The sequence below is a fragment of the Anser brachyrhynchus genome (assembly GCF_964034855.1).
Source record: "Anser brachyrhynchus genome assembly, chromosome: 13".
Taxonomy (NCBI): Eukaryota; Metazoa; Chordata; class Aves; order Anseriformes; family Anatidae; genus Anser; species Anser brachyrhynchus.
In genome coordinates, this window is record NC_137708.1 from 13,265,879 (window position 1) to 13,282,047 (window position 16,169).

The window sequence follows — 16,169 nt, forward strand, 5'->3', positions numbered from 1 at the left end:
TGAAATCCCATTTCTGGCTCACAGTGTACACCCATACTAAGTCTGTTCACAGTCAACTTCCTTTTTTTGTACTACATGAAGTGTTCTTTGGAAGACCTGAAGCAAGGAATTTGAAGTATATGCTGAGTAGTAGCCAGCAGAGTACAGGGAAAACATAAAAATATTTCCCCTTTTGTGATCATTCAGGTAATACCTATCAGTTGTACAAAGACTTTGTACATAATCAGTGTGAAAGAGCAGACCTTGAAATTAAAACCTTCCAGGAATGCAGAGGGAACTAGTTATAAAGACAGCTTTGGAGTAGCCACAAAGCCAAATATACTGTTACCTTGAACCAATATTAAATGTTCTGCTTAATATATTGCTAGGACAGGCTTCCATTTTTGTGAATGGAAAACATATGCAGATGCATCAAAATATTTTGATAAAGACATCCAAAGAAAATTTTAAATGACTTAAAGTATATTGGATCTCTTATATCAAATGCCACATTAGTAGAATTCTTACATCCAGCTATCAAAAATTGAAAATGTTAAATACTATTATAAAATACTTCCTATAAAAATGTCATATATAATATTCATTACACATAAAAAAGAAATCAGTATGTCTAAGTCAGTTTAATCACAACCATTATGAGGGCTAAAACCTTTCGCAATAAAATCCTAGTAAAATAAAATATTTAGCAGAGCTATATTTTTTCCTTTTTTTTTTTCCTTCCTCTCTTTCAATCATCACATAAGTGATGAGATTTTTTTTTTTGTCAGCAATCACCACAGAGAGTGACATCTGACATATGGCATGGAGTTGTTACTTAACCCTTGCATAGCAGCATGCAAACTTACTTCGTATATTGAAGAGCAATATGGATTTGTTCAAACATGCTGAGTGTCCTTCATTGCCTGTGTAAATCCATGGATGTCAATTGACTTCCCTCTGTGCACTGCCTGGCCATGTATTACCTGAAAAGATTTTGCAAAAATATAGACCTTCCTTTAATTTCTGTGTGCAATTCACCCTTACCTATTGGTATCGCTTTGCTTTCATCCTAATGCTCGTGTTGCTTTGTATTATGATCTGTCTACCTAGAAATTAAAGCTGAAGGATTTTCTTGATTGTGTCATTCCCATTTCAGCTGGAGAAGTTTGGCAAAGCAGTGAATTATGCTGATGCTGCCCTCTCCTTCATCGAGTGCGGGAACGCTATGGAGCGAGATCCATTAGAAGCTAAATCTCCATACACCATGTACTCGGAGACTGTGGAACTCATCAGGTTAATGTCCTTTCTGTGATCATTTTCATAATCTCATTTCAGTCATAATTAGAACCTGCTATGTTTTAAAAAATATCGTTTCAACGTATTAATGATTTGTCCAAGGCATCTTCATCTCAGAAGTCATCATAATTAGTTCTTGCCATTTTATTAATGTCATGGAAAATTTATAATTGATGGACACTGCTTTTATAAATTATCCCCTTTAGAGGTTATAATGTGAGTGTTATAATTTGCAATATTCATAAAATTAAAATTGAAATGTAGTGGGTGGAAGTAAAGTATAGTAATTTCACTGTTTGGCAATGACACTTGTCTTTTAAAAGGTGTAGTTTTATAATTCAAAACATTAAAGTGAGTCTATCAGGATTTCTATTACAAACCCTGTTTTTAGAGGTTTATAACTTGGCTGTTAAAAAAAGCTCTGAAGCCTGGCACTTAAGATCATAGTCAAAGATGAAGCTTTGTGTATGTATTGTGTTAAATAAGTATATTTTCAATGATAAAAGAGTGCTAAACAGCTCAATTAGTTTTAATACAGTTTTGTAGACTTGTAGGCTAGAATACAGATGAATGAGCCTTTACTTACCAACAAAATACCTGAATCAGTATTTGGAAATCTGCTACTGTTACCTGTAGCTATTTCATAGTGTGGGCTCCGTGGAAATGATGGTCTCCTGAGTAACTAAGGTTTTGTTTGCTTTACTTGCACAAATTACCAAAGTGAAATCAAGCAGGATTAAATTTACATGTAAGTAGAACAACAGGATTTTTCTTCAGTGTGACACATCTTTGCTTTCCCCAGTGTATGCTGGGAATATCATCGGTAAGTTGCTGTAATTACTGGCAGTATACACAAGAGGAAGAACAGGAAGCAAATCAGACCTGTAAATGTTTGTTTTTTAATAGGACAAAGGTGGTTTTTTTTTGATGTACAGGATTTTAATATGCCAGATTAGTTATTAAAGACTGCCAAAAATATATTTTACATTTTGAATAAGTAGGTATTTATATAATAAAACGTATCAAATCTGAAGAAGCTCTTACTCTCAGGTAAATAATACTCCTGTTAAATATTTAAAAACATGTTTTAACATCCTACACTTCTTTAAGAAGAAGAAAGTCTAAAGAGATTATTCAACAAAAACTGATGTTCACTCAACATTTAGATCCAAGATAAAACCTCAAGAGCAGTGGAATTAAGAAAATCTGCTTCATGGTACTGAAACTCTTTATGCACTCTAGCAGCAGATAGCTCAATACTTTGTGTGCTGATCTACACAACTACAGTCATATGGCATGGTAAACTGTAGGAATATTCTTTAAAGAAGTGAGTGCTTCTTTGTGGAAAACCATGTTTATTTTTATTTTTGAAGAAAACCACACAGCACAGTTGAAAATCTTGTTACTCAGTCCAGCAGTCTGTCTATTCAGAAGTGGATGGACGGAAAATCTTCATTCGAGAGCTGCAACACGTGTGCCACTTAACTCAGAGAGCAGCAGCCCTAGGAGTAGCTCACAAAGGGATGATCCCTGCAGCTTTTCTCCACCTACAGTGCCAGTGCTGGATGGAGTCAGATGAGTCCATCCACAGCTGCACCTTGGCGCAACTGGCCCTCAGCCAGTTCAAGGGGTTCCTGGTAGCTCCTGTATCAGCGCAGTCCTACTGTGGGCTACATGATAGATGGATCTGGGCGTGGAAGCAGCACCTTAACTATTTCTGAATTGCTTTTTGAACTGCTTTTGACTATGCAGGAATCTGGACGATTTTTTTAGAGTAGACATTTTCTAGCTCCATTCAGGTGAGATTAACTCCGCTGCCTACCATCAAAGGTAGAGCTTAATTTACAAATTCTTGTATGCAGAATCTCGTAGGCAGCCAGTGAGACACTGATTTGGCCATTTAACTGATAACATTAACTGATTTTGACCATTGCCATCAGTGTTTAGACGTGGAAAAAAGGTGACTGCCCAGGTGAGCAGCAGGCTGGTAAGGCTTCAATAAACTCTGTGGACAAATACACAATTCTTGTATGTACAGTTCATGAATGTACAAGCAAAGCATGCAGCTTTCTTAATGTGGCTCCTAATGTTAACAGATTTTTACTGTGGGCTATGAAACAGTAACTCCCCCCTCTGTCAGAGGCCCATTTTTTTCCTTTTGCATTAGCCATGTCAAAGAAAGAGGAGCATCAAAGATATTGGGCATATCAGAGATGTGACATTCAAAGGTGTTTAGGTTAATGGTAACACTAAAATCCCTAACATAATACTGAAAATCCCAAAGAGAAATACATCGTTGTGTTTGATCAGACACATTCACTATGACTGAAATAACAATACCAAAGAGCAGGTGAGAGAGGACATGGAGGAAGCACATCAGGTGCTGTGCTCCAGCTGCAGGCTGGAAACTGATGATGGGGGTAGTGGGAGGAAGGCAGCGTGAGAGCAGCACAGCTTGCCTGCACTCCATTACCTCCTTGTAAATGAGAACTCATCAAGACTGCCTGGATACCTTAAAACTTTCTTACGCAACGCTGAACCCTATTACTTATTCTAACACAAGTACCTGTGAAATTGCATTAGGGCTCAGAACAATGATTTTATGTGATGAATTGATTTTCAAGAGACTAAATGCATGGCATGAAGTGTGCTCAGTTAAAGACAAAAGAAAGAGAGAGTGAGAAGGTAGAAATACTCAATCTTTGAACATACAAATGCCGGACAGCATCAGTTCAATAGAGAGGGGAGACAAAGTATACAAGACTCAAAGTCTTGGACCTAAGAACTTAAAAAGCTGTAAATATGACCTTTGCTGTATTTAAAACCATTTTCTGTATAAAATATATTAAAAGCTTTGAAAAAGCATATATGAGAAGGATGTTGAAGGTATTACTCAAGGCCAAAGTATTACATGTAAAACCTTGTTACACATTACTCTACTCTTCAGTACATATCGGGCCAAGATCTAAAGCTTCTGTCCAGCGCCCATCAGTACTGTTTGCAGGGCTCAGCCCAGAAGGCTACATATAACACGACTAACGTGCTCAGGAACAAGTCACCTTGTTGGCCCTGCAAATGGGTTCGCGATTTACTTTAGCCCACTAGATTTTACATGGTGCTTTCTGCTGAATTTTACATCTTCCTACTGTTATGGAACAATGTGATCATTACCCATTGTGATTGGAGAAGTATATCTATGTGTAGCTGTTATTTTTTCAGTGTATCACCAGTAATGTCAGAAAGATCTTACACATTTCTTTTCACTTTACCTTTCTGACAAGGTATGCAATGAGACTCAAGAATTTCACAGGCTCTTCTGCCACAGAAGGGGACAAGAAACTAGCAGTTTTATGGTAAGTCCCACCGCGACAATGAGAAGCAGCTAAAATCTTAGGGAGGACTTTAAAAGTACTGAATTACTTAAGCAGCTTACAGAAGATCATTATTCTTGTTTTCCATTAAACTATTAAAGGATAACTAATGGATTTCTTCAGCAGCTGACTAAACATTTATTCTTCTAATTTATACTCTTATCAAGATGGGATTTTAATGCTCTTGACCATTTTTTTTTATTTTTCTCCATTTGCTTATGTTTCAAAATCTAACCTTAGAACAGAAACTGCAAAATATAGGTCAGCTTTTTTTTTTCAGTTCAGAGGTTTCATTAAGCAATGGAATTAACATAATCCTTTCCTAATTACCACAGCTACCGATGCTTATCGCTTCTCTACTTGAGAATGTTTAAACTAAAGAAGGACCATGCTATGAAGTACTCCAGATCTCTGATGGAATATTTTAAGGTAATCTTTATTCTGTTTAATTTATTGATGTGAAATGAAATTCATACCAGCAGTGAGAGCTCTCACAAGTATAACTGCATGGCTCGGAAGTCCAGCATTTAACCTCTCCCCTGGGAAATGCAGGCAGGATGGCTTCCAGGGAGTGGGGACAGAAGTGATTTGGGGGATTTTTGGATTAGTCACTTGATTCAAAAGACCATGCTCAGCAACTCTACTAAAATAACATTGTTCTCAACGCCATGTAATGTTTATACAAGTTCCTGTAAAGGAAAATGATTCTTTCAAGATTCCAATGTGTAAGTGATTATGAACTGACCCCCAATGAACCATGATAAAGCAATTATTTAGGCTTTACTTAGTTAAATTTAGATTTAAATTCAGCTAGATAAGCTGAATCTTAGTGCACACTCACAGATTCTTCAGGCTCTTTTTTAACTGACGTCAGCTATCTCCAGCGTAAGTCCGCTTGCCGCCTTGCAACTTAGGCTCAATAGGATCTGCCTTTAGCACTCTCCTTTTATTTCTGGAGAACTTCAGATAACCTTATGTAAATCTTAAAAGTTTTCCTTTGCCTTGAAAGAGTGGAGACCAAGTGACTGTTATGACTCAGTGATGTTTTCCTTTATCTTGTCAAATGCTGTTTATCCAGTGTAAGAACAAGTTCTCACGTTCTCTAATTTGGGAGAACAGAATCTTTCTTCAGTTCTCCCAAGGTTTTGATATTTATATTTTACTAGTTGTTTGAAACATGCATTAATTTTTGTAATTGATTACTACATATTATCCTGTAATTATGTAATTGTCCAGGTATGACAGCCCTCCGGTCTCTTTTGTTGTTTTTGTTGGTTTTTTTCAGCCTCTTTGAATTTGGCCCAGGTTACGACATATTAGTATTGCAAACCACTAAAACTTCCACCACTGCAGTTTTAATACTTTCATTCAAATGGTCATAAAATGGTTATTCTGTTGTCAAACTCCAGCATGATCATGCTAGGAACCACCATTCAGCCCTGACTTCACTGTTATTCTCAGTGTGTGCGTATGTCTGTAACTTCAGTAATATTTCTCCTCATCTTCTGCTTAAATTGAAGATGTCCTGAAGTCACTAGGAGTTCTGTTGTCTTCAGTGAGTTTTCAGTCAGGGATTTGCGCAATAAAATTTCAACGAGACACATTTATAGCCTCAGCATTTTCATGAAGTGCATTCCATCCACTTCAGCTTTTCTCCAAGATGGGTATAGGCTGTCTCTTACAAAAATGATTATTAGATAAATCATTTGATAAACTTTATCGGCAGAAAGCAATGATTTCTTAAAAAAAAAAAAAAAAGTGGGGTGATTTTCTGTTCCCTTAAAGCCCCTTTTCTTTCTCTAGCCATGCAAAGAAAAGAGTATATGTGCAATGAAGAACATATTATTACTCTCAGCATAAGACCATTTTACTGCATCTGCATGGAGAAAATGTTTTAATGTAAATGAAAATAAGAGGGGAAAAAAAAAAAAGTAATAAAATAGACATACCAAAAAAGCTGATTTGGGGCTTTCCAGCTGAAGCTGAATATTTCAGCTAATGTTACTGTGCATATGCTATGGGCCACTGTAACTCATTTGCTAGAAATAGTGTTTGAGTTTATATAGATTATATGTTCAAGACCTTTTTGTAGGGAAGACATCCAAGCAGCAAAGACAAGAATGGGAGCTATTAACTATGTATTAGTTTTGTATTGCTGCACGATGTTCTCTGTTCACTGGCAAGAATCTGTAATACAAATTAAATGGATTAACTATTTTAATAGAGTTGTTATTCAAAGTTTTGCACAATTTTAATTGTGAAAAGCAACCCACTGTTTACAGCAAAGCTGGAGAAGGGTATTTTTATATAATTGTTTTTCATATTTTTCCTCATAGCTGCCACTTTGTCCAAATTGAAACCATTTGGGGACAGAACTGGTTCTGATTAATTTCCAATTAAAAGTCTCAAATTGTTATTTTTGACATTTCAAAACAGAAAATAACCTTTTAATCTTAAAAAATAATTTTGAAATGTAGAGAGAACTTGAGTTATAATATAGCCAAAAAGATAAATGTTTAAAATTGAAATCAAACTTTTTAAAATCAGCAAAAGTGACATCCTTTTATTCATTCCATCTATCAATTTCAGGAAGATGTTTAACTTCTTTGAAAATGTGTTTTCACTAGTCCTCAGCAAAAATCTTTCAAACATTCTAGTTGTCAAATAACTACCTCCCATCAAGATCTAGTCTTGAGATACTCTCTCCAGACACTGTCGGGAACAATCCCCAGACAGTAGAAACTAATCTCAAAGCTGCTGCTTCATCTCTGAAGACTTTCCAAGGGAGTTTAGCATCTCCCTCTTTCTTACGTATGAGTGGGTGGCAAAAACACAGTACATGTGCTCTGTAGTACAGAACGTTCCAGTTCATGCTCACATCTTTCATAAAACACAGTGGCATGCTGTACAGGAACATATAACCATGGCCAGTGTTATGGTTTGGGCAGTGTTTTCTGCTTTGGTTAATCCTGTTTGGCAAATTCAGCTATGTTTTAGAAGTCAAGCATAGGATTTTGCTGTCAGAGTCAGCTGTATGTCCCTTGTCTGCTCTGTGCTCCACTGGATCTCCGTGCCTCATGTGCAACATCGTGATTATAGTAATCAAATGAATCTTGTAATACTAACAGTAATACTTGTATTACTTGCAGAGAACTTGTAAAATTTGATTGAATTTTTACTGTGTGCTGACTTCTTTGCAAGGGAGCTCAGAGTGATTGTTTTCAGAGAGCACACACAGATAGCTTCAGCCCTGATCCTACCGCTTTTTACAGGAACTAGAAAAGATACTATCCAGTCTGAGCAAGACTGGAAAAAATCTGTGCTTTGTTGTTGCTGGGCAGTCTTTGTACTGAGTTGTACAAGGTGCTACACAGATGTGAAAGGCCAATAGAGTAAGCAGGTAAGGCAAGTCCATTTGTGCAAATAAAATACATAAAAATAAGAGCATTCAAGCAGATCCTTACTTATAAGTTTTATTTCTATCTGAATCCCAAGCCACCTTCCCTTGTACCTTGGGGGAATTGCATTTTGGTAAGGCATCTACAAGAACTCTTTTCGTTTCTGATTAAAAATTACAGGTCCTCCTAAAGATAAGGAGTCATTTGCACTCTGAAGAGCTGACTTTGTAGAATAAGTTTAAGTGGTAATTAAACCAATTCTTTGTAAACTCTGATTTTACCAGGGCTTTGCTGTATTCCCTCTTTCATCAAGTGACTTATGCTGCTGGTTGGAACCTACCAGTCACCCACCAGCCGTTTAATTATGAGAGTGATGTGCAGGGCTGCTGTTCTGCTACACGCACTGCAGCTCTTCCAGCTAAAACAGGGAGTGATGAACATTTAGTCATCAGTATTCATGTAGTTCATCTTACATCTCCTTTATTTACCTTTTGGTTTTGTACTTACAGAACTCTTCAAAAGCCTCACAGGCCCCCTCACCTTGGGGCGGCAATGGAAAGTGAGTATTTTTTGCTAAGTATTTCTGTCTGGGAACAAGTGTTTCTGGGGGAGGGAAGGGGAGATGTTTTGGTGACTTTAGAGGCAAAGGCCAGGCCATGATACGTGGTTTGGGAGCTACAGGTATGTTGCAAATATCCAGCAGGTAGAAAATGTTCTTCTGGGTAACAAAATTGATCTTAGAGGATAATGTTCAATACAGCTTCCTTTGGCTTGTGGGGATAAGTTTCCGCTGGGCTAAATTATTAACCCGTGTAAGCCATCCACTGTGGGTGGGAAGGAAAAGCTGAAACACACCTTCTTTGTTCAAAGCTCCCATAAGTCTAAAATCAGCTGTGGTGGGGCTGTGCTGAATTCTTTGACAGTTTGCTTCTCCAGCCAAATGAAGGCCATAAAAATATCTGTTAATTAGCTAGCAAGTACCATGTCATTTCAGGAAGCCAAAGTAAAGTTAACCTTCATTGCAATGATTTTTCAATGATTCGTTCAGTAATGAAAGACCAATGAATTTTTCATTGATATATGGTAAGTGCTGTTTAATAAAACTGAAGGCATAATAGTGGTAAAAATGTTCGGGCACTTAGTCAACCAATTATCAGAGGCTTTATACTCATGTTAAAACATCCTTGCTTCAAATGCGAAACCGGAGTAATGCAGTTATGGTCTGCTGTTCAGTGAAGGAGCATTGCTGCTGCAACCTTGCCTGTATCTTGTGACATCCTTTTCCACCTGGCACACATTTTTCCTGCTCCTTCTCCTGGTCACACATGCAGATAAAACAAAGGAGAAGGACCTTACCTTTCTTTCCTTCTTTATAGGAGTAGGCTGAAAATGATTATTGTTAATGGTCTCTTTCTGGTGATTCATAAGAAGAAATGACTGTTAGGCACTCCTGAGGAGCCAACGAAGGAAACGAAGTAATACAACTGTAGAAGGGGTTGAAATTTAGTGCACAAAGAATTGAAGTTTTCATACAGACTTTGTTCTGAATCAGTGCAAAATCAAAAATTACGACATTTTTCTTGAAGAAAAATATTCTTACATAATTTAAAATATCTTAGTGGGTGTGTGTATATAATTGAGTATAGATTGTAACAAGAACTAAAGAAAAAAAAAAAGCTTTAAACAAAAACTGAAAATCTATTTTAGCATTGGAAAAACAATTCCAAAATTAAATCATCCAAAAATCTCTCTGCAACCTCCTGAGGAGAAGTGGAGAGGAAGGTGTCATTTTTTTCTTCCTTGTAATCAATGATAGGATGTGTAGGAACGGCACAAAGCTGCACCAGGGGAAGTTCGGACAGGACACTAGGAAAAATGTCTTTACCATGAGGGTGGTAACTAGAACTGGCTTCCTAGAGAGGTGGTTGATCCCCCATGCCAGTCAGTGTTCAAAAGGCATTTGGATAATGCCCTCAAGAACATGTTTTAACTTTTGGTTAGCCCTGAAATTGTCAGGCAGTAGGACTGGATGGTCCCTTCCAACTGAACTATTCCATTCTGTTATGCCAGTTTATGAAGGCGTTTAAATGTGAGTGAAACCTGGTATTGCAATAGAATACAGTAAGGGTCTACATCCAGTTCTAGTGCCAAAGTAGACCACTGGAGCATCATACCTCTTTTGTTCCTTTAGAAATGGCTATTTCTAAATATGGCTATTTCTAAATGGCGAGAAAGAAGCACTTGACGTGTAAGACTACATACGACAGGGTCTTGTTGTAGTGGTGTTATTAGGACACCAGTGACCCAGCACGCAAAGACCTCAGTCCACATCCAGGCCTTCTGACCGTTCTGCCCTCCAGGTGACTCAGCTGCCATATATCCCAGGTGTGTCCTAGTGGTCTCAGGGCATGCTGTGGGCCTGACACTGCCACTGGTAGCACGTGCTTTGCCTTCCTCAGGGCTACTGGCTCTACAGATCCTTTTTATTCTCCTGCAAATTTGTACCAGGTGGGAGGAGAAGTCACACTGCAGAGAGACCAAACACCAGGGTGTGGCTGGGGACAGAGCAGCAGTCTGGTTCAAGAAGGGGAGGCAGCAGGATATTCTTACATCTTTTTTTGAACAAAGCAAAGCTTATCTATCGCCATGAAGCGTTGTCTGGCTCAGGATCTCAAGCCATCCAAAATCTCAGCTTTGCTCACTGGAATTTCTGTCCACTTTTGTTTGAAAGGATTGTGAACCTCTACAAAGTTGGCCCGAGTTCCAGGCTGGCAATGAAACAAGTTTTCCCTGGTTTCATTACAGAAATGTTTCCCACCTCTAGCGACAGAAAGCACAAAATAGAGAGATTTAATAGACTCACCACAGTAATAATGGCCGTGCACAACGGGGTAAATCCAATGAACAATGTGCTTTATTTGGCAGAAGTGCGTCAGCTTGTTGTAAGTGCCTCTAACAAAATACTCCTGGTCCCCTCAGATACTTATGATTTTTAACTGCTCCCAGACCTAATCGAGTATAGTTCAGCTCTTCTGTGCATTAAAGACGCTGCGGCGTGTCAAGTAACCAGGATGCTTTGAGACTTAAAAATAAAACGTTTATGCCGTAGGACATGCTTAAGCTGTAACACATAAGCTGTGTAAAAAGCTACTGGCTGCTGAATTAACTTGTTCTCTAGCTCTGGAGACGTATCACATCTTGGCGAGTCTGTTGTTGAGCATAGGGAATAGCAGGGCACTGCTGGAAAACCTGCAGTAAAAGCTGTCGCCATAAATGCCTTTTAGCCCAGTGCTGTGCCATGGTGGCACAGGTTGTCCTACAGCACCTGCAGGGTGTCAGCACAGCAGGTCTGTGCCTACGCTTCGTGTTTAGGACCACCGAGAGCAGTTCATAAAGCCAAGAGGAGCCTTTCTATCATGGGGTTTGGATCAGGCCCATAAGTCTGAGCGAGCTTTATGCTGTCGCACAGCATGAGGCACCGGTGGCCACTGCTCTAGGGGAGTCCTGGCGGCTTTGCTTCATGCAGAGAACACCAGGAGCATCTCGGCCCCGCATTTCAAGTGTGTTCCACAGCAGAGCGAGTGCATTTGTTTAGGTAAGTGCTTCCAAAATGGGGCAAGAGATTTTTGGAACCCTTAATCTTGTTCTCTGAAACCAGTTTTCAAAGAGAACAGCTGTATGTGAGCGCTCAGCGCCGCACAGCTCCAAACGTGATCTTGCTGTGCTGACCTCCACGCTGCCTGCAGCCAGCAGGTGATTCCTAATTGCTGGTGGTGGAATTAAAGGAAAATCTATATTAGAACATTAGTGCTGCACTAAGTAGGTAACTTAAAACACTGCTCTGTATAAAGCTGTGTGGATGAACTGTAGGCAATTAGAAACAAATCTCCATAGCCAGTCTTAAAGAATCCTATGGAGATATTCATAATCCTGCAGTACCCTCAGCTCCTAATACTGCTCTGCAGGGTGCTTTTAAGACTTGCACTTTACTTATTGTGGTGACTGTATTTGGAGCAAACTGTCATTGTGGTTTCCACAAAATGCTTTGATAATAAGCCAATATTGTACATTGAGTGTTTTCTAACTGCCATAGCAGCTTCTGGCAGCAGGTAGAAAAATCGTTACAGCTATGAGATACTTCTTTCTCTGAAAGATTGCTCTATTTTTATGATAGATGTGTTTTTTGGTTTTTGTTTTTTTTGTTGTTTTGTTGTTTTGTTTTGTTTTAATAACAGGTTCATTTGTAGAGAGAATTAAATCACTTTTTATTTTCAATCAGTCCCAGTTTATAAGCTCTCCCATCTCATATAACCAGGAGATACTACCACACATCTGCCCCTCACTGGGGTGTGGAGTTGATTTTTTAAATTTATTTAGGATGGCAACAAAGTGGTTGTGTGTGAGGGGGTCTCACTCTGTCTTTGTCTCTCGCAGGAGCACAGAAACGCCATCGCCCATGTCCCTGAGCCCGTCCCCTGTCAGCTCTGCTGGAAGCAACGTGGGCACCGCTGGCTCCTCCTCGGCAGGGACCATCACCATTCCTCAGCGCATCCACCACATGGCTGCCAGCCACGTCAACATCACCAACAACGTCCTGCGGAGCTATGAGCACTGGGACATGGCTGACAAGCTGACAAAGGAGAATAAAGGTGCCCTGCATGGCTTCTTCCTTGTTCCCCCTGGCTCATCTGCTTCAGCTTTCTTTCTGTTCTTGTAGGCGTTATTGAGGGTTGGGCCCAGCACCGCCACATCTAAGAGCACAACTGCGACAGCTTGAGCAAACAGACCAAATCTGCTTGCTGGTCACTGCAGCCAAGGCGTATCTTGTCTTGTCAAGCACAGAGGGGGGATGTGTAACATGCTGAACGTGGGGTTATCAGAGCAGCTGGCAAATAATTTAGTGAGCATGAGCCCCAAGTGATGAGAGCTTTTGAGTCTGCACATTCGTTCACAGTTTCAGCTCCTCACAGAGCACCAAGGTTATTTTCAGACTGCTCTGTCAAGCAGTTTAAGACTATTCAAATGCTAGTTAGGATGAAAAGCAAACATTACATGTTATGTTTATGCAGGGAGTCTGGTTAGAACATGTCCACTCAAAATCACAGCCTTGGCTCTCCTATGGTTGGATTGCAAATACGCTTCCTTATTCCTAACGGCAAAATGTAGGTCTTTACCCCAGTCATTTCAAAGGAGTTCTGCCAAGCAGGTTGTGCATGGGTTATATCGAGTGTAGTGGAGCTGCAGAGATGTAACTAAAGGACAAATACGGCCTATTTTTGGCCATCTGTGAACTGCCCCATGATAATGTAATTATTCAGATTCCAGCCTTGGGCTTACACAAATCGTTGACAAAGCTTTCTTTGACACTGGAGGTGCAGAGCCTAACCGGGAAATATTCTCATTGTGAATTGGCTCATTCTCTTAAATTATACTGAGATCTCAGATGGCTGACTTTTCCTGACAAACGTGCTCGCTGTATGCAGTTTGATCTTACTCCCATTAATGTCAGTGGCAAATTTCCACTGATTTAGAGAAACCAAGCGTGAGATTTATAGGGTTTTATGTCTGAATGGTGGGTCATAATGATCTATCCCTGGATGAGGAACAATAATAGAAGTTCTGTCCAGTCCTCCCCACTGCTTCTTGCCTTTGTTCGCATTGGTTAATTTAGTAGCGTTTTGGATTTTTTCCATAGTTGCATCCATTTTCACAAAGTGTGAAAGTGATTCCCTGTCAAATGTACTGCAGAATATTACAGTGGGAATGCAGAAGGATGCTCTGATAGGAGAAAGATGGTGATAATCTTGTAATTAGCCCTGTGTGTTGTGGAGTTGTTAAATGTTCTGCTTGGTATTGAATCAAAATAGCTCAGGCATTCAGCCAGCAGACAGAAAATGTACCCAGCCACTGCTGTTATCAGTCCTAGAGCTGGATGAGAAAAAACCTGCTGACTCTTTCTGCCTTTTTCCCCCTGTGCTCTTCTTTGTTCTCCTTTTGATTTACAATCAGATAAGCCTAATTCTGCAAAGCCATATAGGAGTAATCTTTATTCAGATGAGCAGTCCCCTTGACTTTAGTGGGACTGGCTGCATAAATAAGAGTTTCTTACATGAGCAAGATATCTAGGGTTGTGCCCTGTTCCTTCATATCTTGTTTCACAAACTGCAGCCTTGTTACAATGAATGGAAAGTTCATGTTACTTCAAATTTCATTTAAGTGTTATAATCCATTGGAGAGAGATCAGAGTTTCATACATGCTATAGTGTGTCTCCCTTTACATTTTGTCTGAAAAGATACCTCATTTCTAATTAAATACTAGATTTAAAGTTGCATACTTAAACACAATTAAACTGGAATTCAAAAATACATGGTGTAAAAAAAATATGTAAGAATTGCTGTGATAGCCTTCATTATATCACATGATGGATTTCATTTAGAGAAGGTTATATTTAAGACATTATTACATGAGAAATGTTAGAGTTTCATGAAATCTACCTGTAATGACTTCTAGCAGTTGTTGCCTGCATCTCTCACATCATTCAAAACACCGATATCTTGCTGGCTGGGACAGGACTCGCCCTTTACCTCACAGCTACCTCTATAGAACAGGTCTCCTCATTTCAATTTTAGGGGTTTGGTCAGTCAGTTCATCATTTAAAAAAAAAAACAATAATCCCTAAATCCCTGGAAGTAAAAGTGGTCCCCTCTTCTCTTCCCCCCGCCTTCCACCCTAAAAAAAAAAAAAAAAAAAAAAAAAATTAAAAAAATAAAAAAGGAAGAACAAGAAGAAAAAGGAAAGTATTTAAGTGAAAACCAAATTTTCTGTCAAAAAAATAGATCTAGTCACATTCTTTTTTTGTGGTCAACTCTCATTGTTTCTGTTGTCTTCTGAATCACAGGGGGTGTCTTGCCCAAGGACGTGTCCCTGATGAGCTAACAGAGGGTGGGAGAAAAATGTGGCCCCCATCATTGTAATGTCTAATAGTCTTTACCTCTGGGTCTCACTGCTGTCACAGATGTTTCTTAGGTCATGCCCATGCAGATACAGGAGCTCTCTTCCACATTATAGGAGCTGTGAAACCTCCCCTTGTGCACGGCTGTCAGCTTAGGTTTTGTGCTCCTCTAAATGTGCCTGCATGCTCCCAGTTTGGACTTGACTCCTGTCCAGCTGGCTTCGAGCAGGAGACAGAAGCCTTTCTTGTCAGCCTGACAAAAGATGTGCCATTAAAATAAAAAAGCATACCAAGAGGGAGAGCAGTGGAACTGTGACCCGCCAGACCGATCTGGTTTGAAAAGGATGGCGGAAACATAGTGCCACGTACCTCTGGGTGGATTTCCCTGTGTCAGTAAGGCTCAGAGTGCGAGGGAAAAGAGATGGAGTTTGTCACAAAACCTGTATCTGAAAGGCAGGCTAAACAGCAGACTTCCCAAAGCCAACCCATCTACTGGTTCATGGTGGATCACCTAGAGTGTTGTTCACCATTTATAATGTCAAGCTCTCAGCTGACTTTACAAAATGAGATGGTTTTTTTTAAAGCTTCCAAAGATAGCAGCACTTTTTCTCTACAGGAGAAAACTATCGGCTCTTCATCACTCGAGAGCGTTTTTGAGAAGTGTTTTCAGATTGTTAAACTGAAATTAGGCTTTAAGGTGAATTTTCAGTGTTTAAAGTATTCATTATTTATTTGAGCCCAGAATGAGATCACTAGAATGCAAGCAAGACAGCATGTTATTCCTCCCCTAAATTTATTGATTTTGCACTGGAGGAGGGGAATAAAAGACAGAGGAAGGAAGATGAAAAGTAACTGCTATCTGCAGCATCTTAACGCAGTGGTGATGCCCCTATGCTTTCATTATATGCTTGCCTCCAGCCAAATCACTTTGTGCTGTGATACTGCTGTAGCTCCCACTCTGACCAGGGTCAGGCTGTCAATACTTGGATAGAAGACCTCAAAGCAGTGCTCGCTTGTTGAAGAAAGTATTGATAATATTTTTGTACCTGGTACCTGCTCTGCAGACCTGCAGCCTACATGGTGTCAGCTGGCCACGTGCCGCACGCTGGGTGTTCAATAGGGTGAGAAAGCAAGGTCTCAGGCACTGGTGGTTGGGATTGTTGGTTGTTATC

General features: G+C 39.6%; 1 protein-coding gene across 14 annotated transcripts in view; it reads left to right on the plus strand.

Annotated features, from left to right (window-relative positions):
• AFF2 (ALF transcription elongation factor 2) overlaps positions 1 to 16,169 on the plus strand; it is a 366,650-nt gene that overhangs the window by 337,448 nt on the left and 13,033 nt on the right. For all 14 annotated transcript variants that reach the window (XM_080553964.1, XM_080553958.1, XM_080553963.1 and 11 more), the window contains 5 exons: positions 1,136 to 1,272; positions 4,557 to 4,628; positions 4,982 to 5,075; positions 8,554 to 8,603; positions 12,479 to 12,693. In XM_080553964.1, coding sequence (XP_080410090.1) covers positions 1,136 to 1,272; positions 4,557 to 4,628; positions 4,982 to 5,075; positions 8,554 to 8,603; positions 12,479 to 12,693 — 568 coding nt within the window. The remainder of the gene's footprint in view (positions 1 to 1,135; positions 1,273 to 4,556; positions 4,629 to 4,981; positions 5,076 to 8,553; positions 8,604 to 12,478; positions 12,694 to 16,169) is intronic.